The 22,322-nt window shown below is 39.6% G+C and overlaps 1 protein-coding gene across 5 annotated transcripts in view; it reads left to right on the top strand.

Moving 5' to 3' along the window:
* The window catches only part of Ptpn2 (protein tyrosine phosphatase non-receptor type 2), a 60,202-nt gene that overhangs the window by 7,986 nt on the left and 29,894 nt on the right, over positions 1–22,322 (top strand). For all 5 annotated transcript variants that reach the window (XR_005285365.1, XM_038329539.1, XM_038329538.1 and 2 more), the window contains exons 2-3: positions 8,362–8,452; positions 16,490–16,590. Coding sequence is in view for 4 of the 5 variants with exons in the window: in XM_038329539.1 (XP_038185467.1) it covers positions 8,362–8,452; positions 16,490–16,590 (192 nt within the window). In the remaining variant the exon portion in view is untranslated. The remainder of the gene's footprint in view (positions 1–8,361; positions 8,453–16,489; positions 16,591–22,322) is intronic.

Below are 22,322 nucleotides of genomic sequence, written 5' to 3'. Positions count from 1 at the left end.
TTTTTTTTTTTTTTTTTTTTTTTTGGTTTTTCGAGACAGGGTTTCTCTGTGGCTTTGGAGCCTGTCCTGGAACTAGCTCTTGTAGACCAGTCTGGCCTCGAACTCACAGAGATCCGCCTGCCTCTGCCTCCCGAGTGCTGGGATTAAAGGCGTGCGCCACCGCCGCCCGGCTTTAGTTGAACTTTGAATATGAGAACTTTTACTTCGTATTTTACTATATTTTTTCAGGGAAGAATAAATTGAATAGTTTTGGTTGAAGGTCTGGCCTCTTAAGTCTTTTTTCTTCAAGACAAGATTTCTCTGTGTAGTTCTGGAACTCACTCTGTAGATCAGGTTGGCCTTGAACTCACAGAGTGCTGGGATTAAAGGTATGCGTCACCACCGCCTGGCTGCCTTTTTTTATTTTTTTATTCCCTACAGTTACTTTTAGAGCATCACTTTTGGAATAGTTGTGGCTATTGAGGAGAGAGGATCTTAGAAGGCAGTCTGAGCAAGGTAGCTAGGTTTTAGGTCAGCCTCTGTCATTTAGCATCACCCTATTTTAAAACAAACCAAACAAAACCCCATGATTTAGTAGTTGGAAGAGTTTCTTGGGTTGGTTGGTTTTTTTGGTACAAGGTCTTGCTATGTAGCCTTTGCTGTCCTAGAACTCACAATATAAGCCAGGTTGGGCTCCAAAGAGATCATCTTCTCCCTTCCTAGTGTAAGGATTAAAGTCATGCACAACCATTCTTGACTTATTTTTTGACTTTTTATTTGTTTGTTTTTGAGATGGTTTCTCTGTAGCCCTGACTGTTCTGGAACTTATTATTTAGATTAAGCTGTCCTCAAACTCAGGAACTCAGAGATTTGCCTGACTCCTCGGCCTCCCCGGTACTGGGATTAAAGTAATTCACCACCATGCCCAGCCGACTTGTTTTTTTTTTTTTTTTTTTTGTGACAAATTTTCAATCTATAGCTCTTACTGCTTTGGAACTCACTATTTGGCTCAGGATACCCTTGAACCAGTATTACAGACCTGGGTTATCATCTCTGGTGAAAGTTGTTGGATTTGTGTGTTTTTGTTTCTTTTGGGGGTTCTAGTAATTAAGCCCATAGCTTCAAACATTCTAGGTAGATGTTCTACCACTGAACCATAGTCACAGTTACCCACCCCTCCCCATACACATTTTTTAAAGATAGATAGGTTACTGGCCTTCAACGTGCCTTAGCCTCCAAGTAGTTGGATTTGCAGGCCTAGGCCACCAGGATGGACAAGGTGAAAGTTCTTGATTTACAGAAAGAAAAAAAAAATGCTGCAGTTGATAAAATCCATGCTAAGGCTAAATCTTATGTCTGAGGAATTGGAAAGATAAAGATATTTGCTGGTTTTGCTGTTGTATTAAAACTGAACAAGTCAGAGCCATGGTGTTACTATAAGTGCAGTAAGATGGAAAAGAACTTAAATTGCAGAACGGATTACTATTCAGCATCATACATCCACTGGGGAGTTAATAAACTCCTATAGGATAAGCCCCTTGTATTTATGTGCTCATCTATAAAGTTACCACTGAGGTTATCCTTGTGTTACAGTGTGATATGTTACTGTTAGCTTTTATTTTTGCTGATAAGAATCCTAGCTTCTGGCCGGGCAGTGGTGGTGCATGCCTTTAATCCCAGCACTCGGGAGGCTGAGGCAGGCCAATCTCTGTGAGTTCAAGGCCAGCCTGGTCTACAAGAGCTAGTTCCAGAACAGGCTCCAAAAACTACAGAGAAACCCTATCTCAAAAATTAAAAAAAAGGATGTATATTACTTGTATATTACTTTATTAAAGATGAAAAGCTTTTCCCCCTCTTCAATAAAATCACAAATAAAAACTCAGAGTAATGCTAGGCATAGTGATGTATGTCTTTAAACCCTCAGGAAGTAGGGGACACTAGATCCCTCAGTTTCAGGCCAGGCAGGGCTATACAGTAGCCTGTCTCAAAAAAATGAAAGAAACATCCTCTGACCACTTAGTAGCATGGTCTGCTTGAGTGTTGTGATTACAGGTTTGAACCATCACACCTTCATGGTTTATTTGGAACTGGGTCTCATTGTAGCTCATACTGACTTCTAACTGTATAACCGAGACTGACTTTGATCCTTCTGCCTTCCAAAGTGCTGTAATCACAAGCATGTATACCACTGTGCTCAGAGTATTTTGAATTTTAAAAGTAAGCATTGGTTACTTCAACAAACAAAAACACTTGTAATCTAGGTGTGGTTATGTGCACAAGTAATCCCAGAATTTAGAGGTTTGAGGTCAAGAGGTTTGCCGTGAATTTGAGACCAGTAAGGGTTATAAAGCAATAACCATTCTAAAAACAAACCAACCAACCAGGCATGCCTTTAATCCCAGCACTGGGGATTCAGAGGCTTGGTGGATCTCTGTGAGTTCTACAGAGTGAGTTCCAGGATGAGTTCCAAAGCTACAGAGAAACCCTGTCTTGGAGATGGGGGGCGGGGAACCAACCAAACAAAAACTTTGCAAGAAATGTTAGCTCATTTAAGTTGATACAATGTAGACACAGTAAGGTTTTTTTTTTTTTGGTTTTTCGAGACAGGGTTTCTCTGTGGCTTTAGAGCCTGTCCTGGAACTAGCTCTTGTAGACCAGGCTGGTCTCGAACTCACAGAGATCCGCCTGCCTCTGCCTCCCGAGTGCTGGGATTAAAGGCGTGCGCCACCATCGCCCGGCACAGTAAGGTTTTTTTGTTATGTGTGTAAGTATAGTCTGTTCATGCCACCTGTGTATAGAGGTCACCTAAAACTTTTGGAAGTATTTCTCTCCTTCTATAATTGGTTCTAAGGATCAAACTCAGGTCATGCCTTAGGGTTTCTATTGCTCTGAAGAGACATCATGACCACGGCAACTCTTATAAGGGAAACATTTAATTGAGGGGTCAGTTCTAGTTTCACAGGTTTAGTCTATTATCACGATGGAGAGCGTGGTGGCAGGCAGATGTGATGCTTGAGTAATAGCTGAGAGTCCTACATCTTGCAGGCTGCCTGTGAGATTATGGGAGCCAGTACATTCAAACTACCACATTCTACTCCCTGGCTCACAAAACTTTGAACAGTATCGTAATGCAAAATTCATTTAGATCAACTTTTAAAGTTCCCATAGTTTATCACAGTCTCAACAGTATTTTAAAGTTCAAAGCTCAAAATCTCTTAGCTGTAATCACCTGTAAAAATCAAAATTAAAAAGCAGATCACATGCTTCCAGCATATAATGACACAGGATATACAAAATGCAGGGAAATACTGGATTTAAAGCAAGACCAAAAAGTCAGCTGGGCAAACTCAACTCTTCATCTCCATGTCTGAAGTCAAAATGCTCTTTAGATCTCCAGCATTCAACTTTGTTAAAGATTGCAGCACACTTCAAACAACAACAAAGACTGCTTCCACTCCCTCTTAGCTCTCTTCAGCAGGTATCCCACAACTCAGGCATTTTTATTTATTTTTTTATTTGGAATGGGGCTCCAGGCAGGGTTTCTATGCATAGCTGTGGCTGTCCTGGAACACACTCTTTAGGTCATGTTGACCTGGAACTCACAGAGATCCACCTGGACTCTGGCATTTCTAGCATCTTGGGTTCTCTAAGGCAATCCAGGTTTCAACTTCACAGCTTCATGCAATGGCCCCTCTACTAGGCCTCCATTCAGGGACACCCTTGACATATGTCTGGCCTTGGCAACTTTATTTCATAACTCCTTTCTTCTATCCTTAACTCTAAAGCCAGAACCATATGACTGAAGCTGCCAAGTTTTGCTGCTTTCTGGGGTGGAACATGTGGCCCCCTTGTTGAATTATATCTTCACCAGCTTTCTGTCCTTCACTGCCTAAGCTTGGCTGTTCTGAAACTTGTTCTGTAGACTGGACTGGCCTCAGACTCAGAGGTCTGCCTACCTCTGCTTTCCTAGTGCTGGAATTAAAGGTGTACACCTATACTTAGCTCTAAACTTTTCTTTAGTTCTTTTTCACAAGTTGGAAACTTTGCTGGGTAACTTCCTTTATTTATTTCTTAATCCATTTATCTCCTTGAACACAGGATTTAGCGCCATTCCACTTTTTGGTGCTCTTTTTATCCTCAGAGTTTACCTTTTGTAATTTACCGTGCTCAACTTGCTCTTTTTCATTATAAATCTTCATTATAGTTATATCCACTTAAAAATACATTTCAGTATGTAATGAAGCAGAAAGATTTTAACCAAAAGGGTTTGCTTATCCCAGTTCCAGTAACTGTACTGCAGTAAATTCTCCTCCTCCTAGAATTTGTAATTTAGACCAGTTATTACTTACTTCAAGTTACAAGATCTGTCTCCCATTCTCTCTCTCTCTCTCTCTCTCTCTCTCTCTCTCTCTCTCTCTCTCACACACACACACACACACACACACACACACACACCATATTTCAAATTCTGAGCTGTCCCCCAAATTACATGTAAACAAACACATCTTTACATCTGTATATACATTTAAAAAACTGCATAGTCTTGTATTCAAATCTTCCCTACCACCAATATCTGGTTCTCTCTCTTTAAAATAAGCTCTTGTGTATCCCTTGCTGACCTGGCACTCAGCATTGTAGCCGAGGCTACCTTCAAACTCAAGGCATTGCATTGTAGCCGAGGTTACCTTCAAACTCTAGGCACTCCTTACTCTCCCAGGTATATGTGTCACCTATGCCCAACACTCCTGTGATCTTTTTTTTAAATTTTTTTTTTTTTTTTTTTTTTTTTGGTTTTTCGAGACAGGGTTTCTCTGCAGCTTTAGAGCCTGTCCTGGAGCTAGTTCTTGTAGACCAGGCTGGTCTCGAACTCACAGAGATCCGCCTGCCTCTGTATTCCAAGTGCTGGGATTAAAGGCGTGCGCCACCACCGCCCGGCTTTTTTTTTTTTTTAAGATTTATTTATCTATTAAGTATACAGTGTTCTGGCTGCATGTATGTCTGCAGACCAGAAGAGAACACCAGATCTCATTACAGATGGCTGTGAACTATCATGTGGTTGCCAGGAATTGAACTCAGGACCTCTGGAAGAGCAGGTAGTGCTGTTAACCACTGAGCCACCTCTCCAGCCCTTGTGATCTTATTTGATATGTATAGTATTATAAATGATTTCCCCTTTTTCCCTCAAACATGTTCCTGTGTTACATCTAGCAAAACAAATTTTCTTTCTTTCTTTCTTTCTTTCTTTCTTTCTTTCTTTCTTTCTTTCTTTCTTTTTTTTTTTTTGACTTGTTTTTTTGAGAGGTTTCTCCGAGTAGCTCTGGCTGTCATATAATTTACTCTATAGATCAGGTTGGGATTAAAGGTTTATACCACCATCCAGCAAGCAAGGCAAATTTTTATTCAACTGTATACTTGTATGTAGGGCTTTTAAATAAGTTGCTGCCAAGAACATACCAAAGATAAATGAGATATATTAGCTATTAATAGGTTATGTAAAATTTATAGTGTCTCAGGGTGTATTTAAGTGGTTTTAGAGTTTATAAATCCATTATATGAAGGAGCCAAGTGAATTTGGCAAGATTGGTGTGATAGCACTAAATGTTCCATTTCTTTTTTAAAACAATATTATTTATTTATTTATTTATTTATTTATTTATTATGCATACAACATTCTGTCTGTGTGTATGTCTGTAGGCCAGAAGAGGGCAGCAGACCTCATTTACAGATGGTTGTGAGCCACCATGTGGTTGCTGGGAATTGAACTCAGGACCTTTGGAAGAGTAAGCAATGTTCTTAACCACTGAGCCATCTCTCCAGCCCCATAAATGTTCCATTTCTATATTTAGTAGAATCATATTATGACCTTAAGTTGAAAAAAAAATCCGACACATAAGTTGAGGCAATATTAAACTTTCTAGTGCTTTTTTTCTCTCCAAATGCACATTTTCAATCTCTTTCTGTTCCACATGCTCTTTTTCACTGTAAACTTGAATGAGAGCAATTAGTAATAATTAATGCTGTTTTGAAGTTTCCTTCATAAAGAAGAGAGTATTTTGCTGCTGATATTGACTCAGTTTTCCCACTCCTTCTTCCTAGATGTTCCCTAAATCTTATGTATGTAGGAATGTTGTAGACTTACCAGCTAGCTGCCTAGCTCCTGCTCAGTTCTCTGCATTTTGACCAGTTGTGTAATGGTTTTGTCTGCTACAGAAAGCTTCTTTAATAAGCTGTGAATGCTATACTTATCTGTGGCTATAAAAATAAGTATTTAGAATGGGGTTAGAAATTATACTTTGATCTTTTTGCAATACCAGTAATTTGTTATAGTATATACATATAATTGTCTTTAGGTTAAAAAATAAGAACTAACAATTGACAGACAAGATATGTGGAAGATAGAATTATGCAATAGAACGATTAGAGTCTAGTGAAGATGTTATAGAGGGAGTCCTGTCCTGCAAATTTTTTTATATCACTACCACCCCATAAAACAAAATCACCAATAAATTTTTTGTTCATATTTTCATTATTTTATTTATTAAATTATTTATTGAGTGGCCTGTAATTCACAGTTATCCAACTATCTTTAGCTCTTTGGTGTTGCGATTAAAGGCACCTGCCACCATACCAATAAATTTTTTAAAATCCTATTTATGGTCACATAATTTGTAAAATTTCTCAGAATAAACATTTAGCATACTTTTCTTGAAGAAAAATGAATGGAAATATGAGCTTTAACACAAGTGTGGTGAGCAAATAGGAACAGACCTGCTTTCATTTCCATATAGTTAGACTTTACCATTAAGCTTTAGGAACTAAAATTTGACAGTCTTGGTGACAAATGGGTCTTTAAAATAGAATTATTCTATGATAGAGCAAGTGTAACTGATGAATGTTAAGAATTAAGAAGTGGGCCAGGCAATGGTGGCACATGCCTTTAATCCCAGCACTCGGGAGGCAGAGGCAGGCGGATCTCTGTGAGTTCTAGACCAGCCTGGTCTACAGAACTAGTTCCAGGACAGGCACCAAAGCCACAGAGAAACCCTGTCTCGAAAAACCAAAAACAAGAATTAAGAAGTGGTACTAAGTTAAATAATGATTTGGAAGCATAAAATCAAATTTCTCTTGTACTTTTTGGTTTTTGAAACAGAGTTTCTCTGTGTAATAGCCCTAACTGACCTGGAACTTGCTCCTGTAGACCAGGCTGGCCTCAAACTCACAGATCCTCCTGCCTCTGCCTCTCAAGTGCTGGGATTTTAAAACCACCACTGTCCTACTCCGTTGCACATTTACGGGTGGCAATAATGTTTTATATCTTGCAGGAGTATTACAATTAGGTTTAGATTAGAAACATGTGTATTATGTTCCATTATTAAAAACTTCTGAGGGTTAAGGGGGTTTTACAGCAATAATCAAATCAACCCAAAGAGAGAAACACTAAGGCAAAATAGAAACTAAGTTATAAAGTAGTATTGGTGAGATCAACAGTGGTCTTGTTTGGAGATACCAATGGAAAAAGTTAATTGTAAAAATGTTTTACAACTATGATACTCAATTTATATGTTGGATTTATGGTGCAGTTATAGCTTATAGACATATTTATATCTAAAATAACTATAAAATCTTTAATTTTTTATAAATATTTTCTGTCCTTTGGGGTGGGAGTGGGGGCCTGCTAAGGACTAATTATTGAATTTAGGGTTACTAGGAATTAGATGGAAATTTTAACAAAATATAAGTTGAAAATTTGGTTTTTCACTGAAGGCCAAAGGGTAAAATTAAGAACTAAAAAGTGGAGCCGGGCGGTAGTGGAGTATGTCTTTAATCCCAGCACTTGGGAGACAGAAACAGGTGGATCTCTGTGAGTTTGAAGACAGACAGGACTGTTAAACAGAGAAACCCTGTCTTGAAAAAACAAAATAAGTAAACTAGAAAGTGGCCTTTTCCAAAATGGAGTGCTTAGAGATCTTTAGGAAGGTTGATGCATCAAGAATGAATATTTGTGGGGTGGTGGTGGTGCACACCTTTAATCCTGTACTTGAGAGGTAAAAGGTAGATAGATCTCCGTGAGTTTGAGGCCAGCTTGGTCTACAGAGTGAGTTCCAGGACAGCCAGGACTGTTTCACAGAGAAACCCTATCTGGGCAGGGGGAGAATGTTTGTGTTAAATACATAATAGATATTATTTTAAATATATATATTTAGAGTAATGTGAGCAAAGTCTGAATTTTTTTTGTTTGTTTTTATTTTTTGATACAAGGTTTCCCTGTAGCTTTTTGGAGCTTAAAATAAGTGCTTAATACTATTCTATATTGGCTAGGAGGGTATGTGTTGCTATATAAAATTTAATAGGGATATTAAAATATATTTTTGTTATTTTAAGGAAATTCGAAATGAGTCCCATGACTATCCTCATAGAGTGGCCAAGTTTCCAGAAAACCGAAATCGAAACAGATACAGAGATGTAAGCCCATGTAAGTACTGTGGCTTTATGTGCATGTGTGTTTTTCAGTTTGTTTAGGAGACATGATACAGTGGAAATAGAGGGTTGGGGGTAGATTGACTATACAGCAATTTTTAAAAATGTATATACTTTTGTTTGAGACAGGGCTTCCCTGTATAGTCCAGGCTGTTTTGGAAGTTACTGTGTAGCACAGGCTGAACTCACATTTGTAGCAGTTCTCTCGCTTCAGCCTCCAGAATGTTGGCTACCACAGCAGGTTCAATAACTCCATGTCTGTGCACGCTCATGTGTCACGTGTCTTCCTTGATCACTCCTCTCCTTATACATCAGGGGTAGGGTCTTTGCTTGGACCCAGAACTCTATTTTAGCTAGTCTGGCTAGCCACACAGCTCTATTATAACTTGTACTGAGATTGCAGTCAGGCTGCCATATCCACCTGGCCTTTCATATGGGTTCTAGGGATTCAGAAGACGTTCCTTACACTTACATAGCAAGAACTTTTCTTAGTCATCTTCTCGTCCTTCTTTGGTTTGAGGAGCATTTTTATTAGGTGTTCTAGCATCTGGTAAAATTCAGCAGTGAATCCATTTCTTGGTCTCAGATGAAGGATCCTTGATATTCTTGCTTCCTATGACATCTAAGCATTTCCTAGTCTCATCTAGGGTTCCTCAGCTTGCCAGTGAAGTGACCTCTGCCAAAGCTTTTTCTTCCTGTACAGCTCACTTCTCCAGGCTCCATAGCCACTTCCTGTGTTTCTTGTCATCCCCTCTCCTCAGCAGAGCCTTCGTTTAATCTGGGTGACCTAATGTCTCTCACAAACACCATGCAACACCAGCCGTCGAGTTCCTAGACCTCTTCAGCACTTTCTACTTTGACCAACTTCAGTATTTTGCCCAGGAGAAAGAAAGGAGGATTGCTTATTTTGCAGCAGGACTTCCTATGTCTCCTGTGCTGTCCTCCAATGTTCACACCTCTTGTCTCAGCCTCCTAAACCACACCCAGCTTTTACCCTTGAAATCTTAAATTCTGCTGACTTGAAGGTTACTTTCCGTATGCCAACACTGTTTTTACTGTTTATTGGTTTGTTTCATTTTGCCTTTTTTTGTTGTTGTTGTTGTAGTTATTAACTATTTCCCTTGGTTTGTATACAGTTTTTTTACAGCACTGGGTTCTTTAATTCTTTGATTTTTTTTTCTTACTAAAGTGTTCCCACATCCTTCCCTAATCAATCTGATAACTATTTAGCTGTTATATTTTAAAATCTCTTTTACCTTAATTCTCCAATTTGTGAAGCTTCCATTTTGGAACTCTTTGTTTTCTTCATTCCTTGGAGAGTTTAGAAAAAGTTTAGAGTCAAGAAATCTCACTTGAGTTATAATCTACTACCTGGAAAGTGCCTCAGCTCATAGCATTCCTGAAAACCAGTAGAGCTTTGCTTCTCCATTCATTTCTGTAAGCCATCAACTGAACTGGAGTGGATTCAGAATATAAAAGAGCCAGCAGTAAAGAAGCTAGAGCTGATTATCCTGGGAAAGAAACAACCTTAGCAGAGCAGTCTATAGCTTATTTAACTCTTGAACTTTTTTAAAAGAAGACTTATTTATTTATTATGTATACAGTGTTCTGCCTGCACATATGTCTGCAGACCAGAAAAGGGCACCAGACCTCATTACAGATGGTTGTGAGACAATGTGGTTGCTAGGAATTGAACTCATGACCTCTGGAAGAGCAGCTAGTGCTCTTAACTGCTGAGCCATCTCATCTTTCCAGCTCCCAAATTTTGATCCTTTATATAGAAATGAAACTGTTTATTCTGTAAAAGCATAACCATGGAATTAAGTTCATGAGCGAATAGGCTATCATTGAATTCTAGTTTTATGAGGAAACTGAGTTGCTAAGCACACAAATAAACTGTTATCAGTACACTCATTGTGGTCATTTATGCAGAGTGTAGATTCCTTGCTGGGTTCTTCCTAGAGAACATATAAATACATATAAGGTTTCATCAGAGACTTGGAAATAGCTCTTTCATGCTTCTTTCCCTCACTCCCCTTTTTGTGGTTCTGGGAATTGAACCCAGGACCTGATACATCCTAGGAAAATGCTGTACTATGAGGTTACACCTCTATCCCTTTTATTATTTTTCTTTTGAGAAAGCATCCTGTGAAGTTGCTCAGTTTGGCTCTTGAACTCAGTATACAGGCCCATGTAGGAAACAGGTCTTAAAGTTCAAGACCTGTTTCCTTGCCTCAGCCTCTTAAGTGACTGGAAGTACACAGGTCTGTCTCATTGTGCCTCAGTTCCCTTATTTGACCATTTGTTTTCCAAACTCTACCCTCCCATTCATCTATTGATCCCTTATCAAGTAGACCCTTTTTCCTTCTTCACCCCACCCAAGACTGGAGTTTCTGTCCCCCACTAATGATCTGTTCAGGTTGTTTTTGTTTGCTTTGGTGCCAGTAGACAAATGCTGGGCTGAGGACATCTAAGTTGCTTTCATTTCCTGGCTGTTGTGACTAGTTCAGAGTGTACATGGACAGGCAGATAGCTCTGACATGTTGACATAGAGTCCTGTGCCCAACATTTTGAAAAATTGTGAGTTTTGTTGTTATTGTTGTTGTGTTGGAGAGTTTTGTTTTTGTTTTTTGTTTGTTTTGTTACCTGTTTATCTTAAAGTGGCTATTTTATACATTAGCTTCCATTTTCATTCATTTATAGCTAGGGATTTTTTTTTTGGTTTTTCGAGACAGGGTTTCCCTGTAGTTTCTAGAGTCTGTCCTGGAACTAGCTCTTGTAGACCAGGCTGGCCTCGAACTCAGAGATCCGTCTGCCTCTGCCTCCCGAGTGCTGGGATTAAAGGCTTGCGCCACCACCGCCTGGCTTAGCTAGGGATTTTTTATTTTTCAATTTTTACTTAATCTATTTATTTTTACTGTTAATGGATAGTACAATAGCAAAGTGAGTTTTGAAAATATCATTACTCAGCCATAGTATGTGACTTTAATCCATGTACTCAGGAGGTAGAGAGGCAAGTGGATCTCTTGAGTTCAGGTTCTGAGAGTTTAAGGTCAGGGGTCTACATATGAGTTCTAGGACAGCCAGGACTAACTACATAATATGAGATAGCCTGTCTAGAAAGAAAAATATTAAAAAAAGGAACAACAAAAACCCCCCACACTATTATGCTTCTTTTCTCACTCATCAAGTGAATTCAGTTTAACAACCCTTGAGGTTGTTAAAAGGACATGTAAAGGTGACAATATCCTTAAAGAAAAGACCTAAAGACTTGGTAATCGGTGAGAGAGCGAACCCAGTACTGTTTGGTTAGAGTTGCTGTATTGTGTGCAAGTACTGATGTATAGATAGGGCTGGGCTAAGGTGCTTACCTAGTTATAAAGATAGATTTCAGTGTATGAACCCATATCCACATGTATAATTGTTTTTTAAAAAAATATTTTACTTTTATGTCAATGTGAGTTTGTGCATACGTTTGTGTGGGATGGGTAGGTATGTACACATGTGGACAGATGCCTGTGGAGCCCAGAAGGGTCATACATCCGGGGCTGGAGTTAAAGGTTGTTGTGGGTTGCCTGATGTGGGTTCTGGAAACAAAACTTCTGTCCTCTGGAACAGCATATTCCCTAAACAATCCTGAGCCATGTCTCTAGCCTCATCGAGAAGTTTAAGAACAGTGATACCCTGTTGGCACTTGGCATGCTTAACTTTAGTAAATCAAGTTCATTCTTTACTAAGAGGAAACATGGCTCTTTGGACAACTGGCTGATTTCCAGGACTGGAGCAAAGTGTAATCCCTTAGACAGGTGTGGTGACAAATGCCTGAATTCCCAGCACTCAGGAGTCAAAGGCAGGGGTTTGTGAGCTGAAAGCCTGTTTGAGTTATACTGCTAGACCCTGTCTCAAAAAAAATAAAAAGGGTTGGATATGATAGCACATGTTTTTAGTTATAGCATTCGGGAGATAGAGGCAGGCAGATCTCAGGCAAAACTAGAGTGACACCTCGTCTCAAAAATTAAATAAGGGCTTGGCCGACACCTTAATCCCACATAGGCAGATCTCTTTGAGTTCAAGGCCACCCTGTCTACAGAGTGAACTCCCAACACCACCAGAGTTATCCCCTAACAACCAGCCAGCACTGCCGTAAGCAGTTCTGTGCTCTCACTTCCTGTCAGTCAAACATGCTGTTTTCATACATTCCACCATATCCTCTTGTCTGCCATTCAAACAGCTGGCTCTTTGGTCCTTTTCCTCATGGGTTGTGGGCTTTCCCTGGACATTCCCCCGCGAGTTGAACAATGTTGGCATAGCTCTAAGATATGTTGAGTTCTTGTTAGGGAGGTACCACAAGTAGAGATTAGGAAAATACAGACAGAAAAGTTAACTGATAATATTGTATTAATAGAATTGTCCTGTCTTTACTCAACTTGTGAGTTAGTAATTGGTTTCTGCCATGGCAAACATGAACCCTCCCTTCTGTTGTTCGACATGTGAAACCCTACAATAGCAGAGGCCTTTAAGATGGTGATAAATTGGATGAAATCTACAGGGCTCTTTTCTTTAGTTCATGATGAGTGTTGAAAGAGGAAGCTTCTGTGTGTCAGCCGCAGACAGAGCAAGAGCTGAAACCATTTCTCAGAAAATCCTGAGGGTAGGAGACAGAAAGGCTTCATCAGAAGTGGGTGGGCTTACTTTTTTATCCAATTTTTAAGTTACAGTCCTGTTAGATACTGCATTTCTTCATTCACTTGGTGGGAAGAATAAGAAGAGGTAATACCTACAGAATAATAAATATGTTCCTTCCTGTGCTGCTGCTGGTGCTTTGAGGGATGAATAAGTAAGATTGCCCACGGAAATGTGTTTCCTTTGTTTCCCTCCTTTACGCATCCTTTGAGAGAGAGAGAGAGAGAGAGAGAGAGAGAGAGAGAATGCCATAGAATGCCATAGAATGCTGATCAAGTAAGTACTGTGGACTTTGGAATTCAAGCCCTCCCCATTTTGATGATCTCACTTCAGAGAATCCTGGGCAAAAATAAAAACTATGACATTTTTTTCTAAGTCGGAAGTCAAAAGTTTCCTCTGTTGGAAACAAACAATTCAGGGGTTCCAAAGAGGTGATTCAGCAATTAAGGGCTCATGTGTCCTTTCAAAGGTCTCAAGTTCCCAGCATCCACATCTGGCAGCTTAGAGCTGCCTATTACTCTGTCCAATTCCAGGGGATCTGAAGCCCTCTTTTGGCCTTTAAGAGCACCCACATACACAGGGCGCACCCCTCCCACACATGTATATGTAAATAAAAATTAAAAATTTTAAAAAATTTAAAATGAACAGTGCACAGATTTGGGAGTGACTAACACTAGTGGATCATGGAAAGGAAACAGTTAACTCCCAGGTTGTCAGGGGGACCTCTCTGATTATGCAAACTGAGTACCTGCTAAGTAATCTCTAGTAAGTGAATGACAGGGTCCTTTGCCTTTGTTGGGTATTGGAATTGTGAAGTCACAGGTTTTCAAGGTCTTGATAAGGATTTTACTTCCTGAAATAAATATATTTCCGGTCTTTTTTGATATTTCAAGGTGATATATTTCAGTTAACCCACATTAAAAAAGGGGGGTTCTTTTTTCTTTCTTTTTTTTTTTTAGAATTTCTTTGGAATCAAAGTGTGTGTTTCTTTTTACTTTTTGTTACGAGGTCTTATGTAGTCCTGGTGGCCTGGAATTCACTGTGTAGACCATGCTAGACTCAAACTGAAAGAGACTGTCTGTCTTTGTCTCTGGAGTGCTGGCATTGAAGGTGTGGCCACCTTGCTCTGCTCACCTTTTGAACCTAAATAATGAGACAGCTGTGCCCTTGACAGTTCTCCTGAGAAGAAAATACAGATTTAGTTACCAGCTGCGCTTACTTGTAAAGTGCTGTCCTGATTTCCTAAGGATTACTATTTTCTGTTGTCATCTCTAACAAAATTTAAAAATTGTCATTGAACCCTGAGGGAATGCACAGTGTCCCTTTGCTTTTGCTGATTGGATCAATTACTGTTAGACAGTGAAGCAGAGCCCTGTGATGGCACTGGGCCTTGGGTGGCTTTCAGATAGTGTCCGGTGTCCTCTGTGCTTTTAGTCTCTGGACGTGAATACTGTCTTTATAGTTTTGGGTTGCTTGTTGGCCAAAAGGGTATGAGTGTGTGTGTGTGTGTGTGTGTGTGTGGGTGCATGTGTGTGGGTGCATGTGTGTGTGTGCATGTGTGTGTGTGTGTGTTTGGTTTGTATTCTTCCTGTGATTGAAACATGAGGAAATGTATTCTTTTGGGCGATACTGTAGTGGAGTCTAGATTTTGGTGGTTGTTTTGCTTTCTCTAAAAATTTGCATTCTTCCGTGGGGTATGCTATCCATGAAACATATGGTCTTAATTTTGTTGAGTAGGAAGCTGTCCCTGTCTGGTACAGTGTGACAATTAAAGGATGATTGAGTTGTTAACAAAATAAAAACTTTTTTAAAAGTCTTGCTGACGTCATCTTTCCCAGAAGACTAGTACACGTGATTTACTATAGCCAGATTGTAGTTTTCCTTTGCGGATGACATGTAATATTAAAGAGGTCTTGTGTTCAGTCCAACAGAAACATCCGAGGTACATTGGTGTGGAAACTAAAGCCATTTAGCATTTCTGTTCACGTGGAGAAATAGCTTGGACAGTTTGGGGTTTTGTGTTGCTGTATTTGGGTTTTTTTGTTTGTTTTGTTTGTTTTTCAAGACAGGGTTTTGCTGTAGTTTTAGAGCCTGGCCTGGAACTAGCTCTTGTAGACCAGGCTGGCCTCATAATCAGAGAGATCCACCTGCCTCTGCCTCCTGAGTGCTGAGATTAAAGGCGTGTGCCACCACTGCCTGGCTGCTGTAGTTGTTTTGATTTTGGTTTTAAAGTGGTAGCCCAGAAGCTAGGTATAGTAGTGCACATCTTTATTCCCAGCACTCAGTAAGCAGACACGAGCAGATCTGAGTTCGAGACCAGCCTGGTTTACAGAGAGAGGTCCAGCGCATCCAGGACAACACAGAGATACCCTGTGCAGACAAACCAAAAAGGAAAAAAGTCTCGGGTGGAAGCTGAAGGGGAGCAGCCCAAGCTTTGTGAGGTAGGCGAATCAGGATTTTAAGGTCATTCTCTATTTACATATCCATCCAGTTGAGGGCCAATCTTGGCTACCTGAGACCCTAGCTGAAAAAACAAAGAGAAAGTGGAAAAGGAGTGGAAAGAAATTGAATATTTAAGATAGATTTCTGAGGGGAATCGTTTGTCACAGAATATATTCTCTGAACTTAAACATCATGCATTCAATTTGTAACTTAGTTTTATGTGTGCGGCTTTCTTATGTTTAGGATTCTAAGTAAAGCTAATCTTGGGGATAAGTTCTCATTGTTTTCTTTCTCATCTAAATGATAGAAGGTTGAGTGTTGCATTTTAGATAATAAAATCAGTACAAATTCTAGTCTTCAGTTTTTATTTTTAAAATGTAGAATTGGGCCTAACCTGTTAACATAGTCTTCAGTAATGAAGTTTCCAGTACTCTTGTAAAGGATACAGTTGGAATAATCCAATTATTTTAGCTTCTCAGTGTTAAACATTATTTAGATACAGTTGTATGCATGCTACCAGGAAGTGAAGAGTCTGTTCTCATCAGTTTGAGCCCAGTTATGTTTTTGCACATAGATACTCAGTTCCTAGGCACTGAGACTTGAGGTGACTTTTCACTTCCAGTAAGGTAAGTGCCCTATTCATTTTACTGCACATGCTGGCCAGTTTTTCACATTACTGTAGATGGTAGACTACAAATAGAAGCACTTCCAATACCCAGCAATAAGATTGTTTTAACTTCCTCATTAAAAAAAAATAGGTAATTTAGGATTTGTCTCAACTCTTCTTTGGTGTTAGTTTATATTTTATTTCTCCTATCATCTATACCTGCCTTAGAATGTTACCATCAAATGAAAAGGAATGGAAAAGTTGAAATGACAGTTATGATTTATCATTCTCTGTTTTCAGATGATCACAGTCGTGTTAAACTTCAGAGTACTGAAAATGATTATATTAACGCCAGCTTAGTTGACATGGAAGAGGCACAAAGAAGTTACATCCTAACACAGGCAAGTAGAGCGGTGCTGGGCAGAAGCCTCAGAGTAGAGCATGGCTGCCGGGCTCTACACAAAGCTGAACGTGTCGTGACATTTGCAAATGACATGTTATTTTTAGTTTTCTGATTCTGAAATCAGTTGCAAACATCATAGTTTTGGAACTTTAAATATATTGGTAAAAAGTGAGATTGCTTGTGCTGTTCCTGTTTTCAGTGGAGGAAATTCTTCTGCAATGGCTTTGTGCAGTCACTTCTGGTAAATTCTCTTCTCGCACTGTATCTAATATAGCTTTTGTCATTTTTTGTTAGTGCCTTGTGGTTTTCTTCCCCTAACTTGTTTTGAAGAACCAGGAAGGCCCTTGAAAGCTCTTCTCTGTCCATCCCTGCACTGTAGTATATTTTCAGAGAGTGCAGCTGTGTTATACTGTAGTTCCACCATTATCAAATCAGAGAGGTTAAAATGCAATTCTGTCATATCTTCCATTCAGAAAGCCTCATAAGTATAAGCTTTTATGTTTGACAGTTTTAAATTTTATTTTTGTGTGTCTGTGTACATGTATATGTTCATATGCACTAGGGTGCCCGCAGACTCCAAAAGAGCGTGTCCAGTAGAGTTGGAGTTACAGTCTGGTGTTAGCCATACATCATGGGTGCAGGGAACTGAACTCTGGTTGTCCGGAAGCAGGTGCCCCTGACTGTATCTGTGGCATCATGTTTGAAATTTTTTTCTTTTGTTTTTGTTTTTTCGAGACAAGGTTTCCCTGTAGTTTCTAGAGCCTGTCCTGGAACTAGCTCTTGTAGACCAGGCTGGCCTCGAACTCAGAGATCTGCCTGCCTCTGCCTCCTGAGTGCTGGGATTAAAGGCGTGCGCCACCACCGCCCGGCCGTGTTTGAATTTTTTTTTTTTTTTTTTTTTTTGGTTTTTTCGAGACGGTTTCCCTGTAGTTTCTAGAGCCTGTCCTGGAACTAGCTCTTGTAGACCAGGCTGGCCTCGAACTCAGAGATCCACCTGCCTCTGCCTCCCGAGTGCTGGGATTAAAGGCGTGCGCCACCACTGCCCGGCTTATGTTTGAAATTTTTAAAAAGTTTAACATACCTTCTATTTGAAAGACAAAAAAGTGTGAATTGTTTTTTAAGTTCAACCTAATGCACCTGTGAGCCATTAGAATTTTCTGTCAGAGAAACAAATTATTTTGCTTAAAGTAAAGTTGCTCCTGTAACGAAAAAGGAAAGAAAAGCAATCTGGTGTAAAACTGGCTAAGGATATCCGTTCACATTTCACATAACAATAAAGATCAATAATATACATTTGAAAATATGCTCTGTTTATCCCTCTCTTAAGGAACTTTGATTTACAGCAGCCCAGGCACTGAGCATCTACCAAGTACTAATCAGCCTTTTTCCTCAGGCCTCCTCCTTTCCTAACCTCAGATCTTGTCCTGACCCTGCTCCTACTCTTCCTTTTCCTAGTCACTCTGAAGGTTGTTTACACCCAGGAGAAGAAGTATGCGTAGTATACATGATTCCATCCGGAGATTTTGCTCTCTTGACCCGAATGTATACTGATCGAATAAGAGTGATGAGCTGCTTCCTGCTGGACCCACGCAACAGAGAATTAGCAAGAAGACACCGATTGCTACTTCAGGGATTGCTAGTGTTCTAGATTCATGGCCACAAGCAACTATTTGACATTACAAAACAGATTTGCCTGCAGTGATACTATACTTAAACATCCAGAATATGGAGAAGTAATTCAGCTATGCTCAGACTAGTACAAGTACATATGGTGGTTCCTTTTGGAGACTGTACTGGCTAACGACAGGAAGCCTAAACATTCCTTTTAAGTGCTTGATTTTCACTAAAGCTTAATTGAAAATTTCCTTGCAATGAATATTGCCTGTCTGTTGTCATGACTTTAATAGCCTCATAGCTTTTTCTTCTCTCTTCTCCTCTCCTCCCCTCTCCTCCCTCTTCCTTTCTTTCTTATTTTAGTGTTTCGAGATAGGGTTTCTCTGTGTAGCCTTGGCCGTCCTGAAACTCACTTTGTAGAATAGGATGGCCTGGAACTTACAGAGATTTGTCTGCCTCTGCCGACCTCTGGGTAACCTCATAGCTTTTATAAGTTGAATCACTTAAGGTACTCTTTAACTTGGGCCTAGTATGATTTTCCTCATGCAGTGACTTGATAATAACTAAATAATGTATATGGTACTTGGTAGCTACAAATGCGATTGAAAAGCAGACCTGAGAAATCCAACAGAAGTGATAATATGCTTATTCCAACATTAATTTCATGAGAGGACTGGTGTGGGTTGAATGAATTAGTCATATACATACCTTTTAGAAGCAGCCATTTATGGGGATTGGGAGTGTCGATTTTAATTTGCTGTTTTACAATAACATGGTTTATGCTCAATCATAGTCATTTATGGTTTTCTTAAATCAATATTTAGAGTTAAAAATGTACTTTTTACTGAAAATGAACAAAAATATGGAAAAGCATGATGTGTTACTTACTTGTTGCTATGACAATTACTTGAAAGGACATTTGAAGGAAAAAAGTATAGTTTGGCTTATAATTTTAGAGACTAAGTTTGAGGTCAGCTTTAAGGCTAAGGTGAGACAGAATATCTGGAAAGTAGGACCCAGAGAGACTAGCTGTGTGATACAGGCATTCCCCAGTACTGTGCTTCCTCTTGCTGGGCACCACCTCCTAGTGCTGCCGTACTAACCAACCAAGAAATTCACTTTTGGTTAGGCCCAAGCCCTCCCAAAAGTCCCTCAAGAAACATCAGGCCTGTAACCTATCAGCCCAAGGCAGAAATTTTCATACTTAAGCCAGGACAGATGGTTGGTCACCTTTTACATAGCTGTCCCTTCTCTGCTGTCCTTTCCCTCAGTATCATTGGTTCTTTCTCTTACTCCTTAAAGACAGGTCTTTTATTTCTTATTTTTTAAAGAAATTTTTAATTATTTCACTTTATTTTATGAGCATTGGTGTTTTGCCATGGAAGTCAAGTCCTCTGTAATTGGAACCACAGACAGTTGTGATCTGCCATGTAGGTGCTGGAAATTGAATCTGGGTCCTCTGGAAGAGCAGTCAGTGCTCTTAACCGCCAAGCTATCTCTCCAGCTCCAAGACAGGTCTTTCTTAAGATTCTCTTTTAGCTATCCCCATGCTTACACTTCAGTCTTGGGGACCGTGGTTTGTTAGCATGTTGTTTTTGGCAGAATATGGTCTAAGGACCTCACATACATAAATTTAGTACTGTTACATATGTTACATATGTTACATATTCCCTGCCTAGGACCTTAGTTCTCAACCTCTGTAACCTAGGGTGGGGTGTGCTCTGCTTTAACAGAATCTGTGTTAAATTCTGCTGATAACACTTGACTCTTCATCTGGAGATTTATTGAAATGACTCTGGCAGTCACTACTTAAATAAAACAGGTTTCCTTTTTAAAAAAGGCAAAAAAAAAAAAAACAGACATGGTAATGCATGGCTGTAATTCTAGGCAGAGGAGGATAAAGATCAGTCTCAATTCATGGGATCTTATCTCTAAATAAACACATAAACCCCCTACCACTGTGAACATTACATAAAGTAAAATTATTTTTTTATAAAGAATTAGAAGTTAGGCAGATCTGAGTTTGAGGCCAGCCTGGTATACAGAGCGAGTTCTCAGACAGACAGAACTTTTATATAGAGAAACCTTGTCTCGGAAAAAAAAAAAAGTTTTGTAGGTTAGCAAGATGGCTCAGCAAGTAAAGGTGCTTACTGCCACGCCTGCTGATCTCAATTCAGTTCTTGGGACCCACATGGTATAAAGAACCAACTCTTTCAAGTTGTCCTCTCTCTTGCCACCCTGAGGAGCACATGATGCACACACACACACACACACATACACACACACACACACACATTCTGAAATACACACACACAAAATAAATAAGCATAATAAAAATACTTCTGTAACATTTTTTCTACTTTGCATGTTTTATATAATATAACCGTTGAATAACCTCTGTGTTAAATACTATTATGCTATAGAGGAAGAATGTGATTAAATAGTACATTCATACAGTCGATAAGATGAAGCCAAAATTTGAAGCTACAGTTCTTCTCTACTGTGTTTTTTTAGGCATGTCTTCCTTTCTAATAGATTTATGTATTTATTATGTATACTGTTGGAGGAGGCCACTAGTTGGTTTCCGGCCACCTGGCTAGCTTAGACCCAAAATAATCACATAGAAACTGTATTAATAAATCACTGCTTGGCCCATTAGCTCTAGCTTTTTATTGACTAACTCTTACATATCAATTTAACCCATTTCTATTAATCTGTATATCAACATGAGGTTGTGGCCTACCAGCAAAGTTTCAGCATGTCTATCTCCAGCAGTGGCTCCATGGCATCTGTCTGACCCCGCCCTTCTTTCTCCCAGTATTCAGCCTAGCTTTGCCTGCCTACCTAAGTCCTGCCTTGCTATAGGTCCAAAGCAGTTTCTTTATTCATTAATGGTAATCACAGCACACAGAAGGGACTCCGACATCAGTATACTACGTTTTGTATGCCTGCATGCCTCCCACCAGAAAGGGTACCAGATCTTCTTATAGATGGTTGTGAGCCACCATGTAGTTGCTGGGAATTGAACTCAGGACTCTGGAAGAGCAGTCAGTGTACTTAACCTCTGAACCATTTCTCTAGCCACTCAACCTGTTTTCTTATAGAACCATGGACCACCAGCCCAGGGATGGTTCTATTCACAATGCATTGGGCCCTCCCTCATCAATTGCTAATTAAGAAAATGCTGTATAGGCTTTCCTACAGCCTGATCTTTCGGAGGCTCCCCCCCCCCTTTTTTTTTGGACAGGGTTTCTCTGTCCTAGAACTAGCTTTGTAGATCAGGCTGGCTTTGAACTCACAAAGATCTGCATGTCTCTCCCAAGTACTGGTATTAAAGGCTTATGCTACCACTGCCTGGCATGGAAGAATTTTCTTAATTGAGGTAATTGAGGTTTTCTCCTCTCAGATGTCTTTAACCTGTGTTAAGCTTACAAAAGCTATTCAGCACACTAATGTGATACCTAACAACTCAATTATTTATTCTCACATTTTTCTGTTGCCACTTTTATTGGGAACAGTAATAATGGGATTAGTGATTTTTTTAAAAAAAGATTTATTTATTTATTATGTATGCAGTGTTCTGCCTGCATATATGACTGCAGGCCAGAAGAGAGCACCAGATCTCATTATAGATGGTTGTGAGGCCCCATGTCAGTTGCTGGAACTTGAACTCAAGACCTTTAAAGGACAGTCATTGCTCTTAACTGCTGAGTCATCTTTCCAACCTGATGGACAGTTTTTTTCAATTTCGTGATTTTTATATAATGTTTGTCTCTGGCTGTTTTTATGTGTCCAGATAAACAGGACTCTACACGGTGTGAGTGTGGGAATTTGTCAGCTTGTCTCCATAGTTTTTGTTTGTTTGTTTTTTTGTTTTCTTTTTCTTCTGGTTTCTGTAAATGCACATCTCTTGTGCCGGGCGCGATTTTCCAAAAACCTGACAGGCCTTTCCCAAATAATTGACTCAGAGACTGAATATGAATTATACATGCACGGCCAATAGCTCAGACTTATTACTAACTCTTTTTCTTAAAGATTTATTTATTTATTATGTATACAACATTCTGCCTCAATGTATGCCCACACGCCAGAGGAGGGCGCCAGATCTCAGTACAG

This window comes from Arvicola amphibius, chromosome 5, assembly GCF_903992535.2.
Source record: "Arvicola amphibius chromosome 5, mArvAmp1.2, whole genome shotgun sequence".
NCBI lineage: Eukaryota > Metazoa > Chordata > Mammalia > Rodentia > Cricetidae > Arvicola > Arvicola amphibius.
The sequence above is the reverse complement of the archived record's forward strand: the minus strand, read 5'-3'. Positions and strand labels throughout refer to the sequence as shown.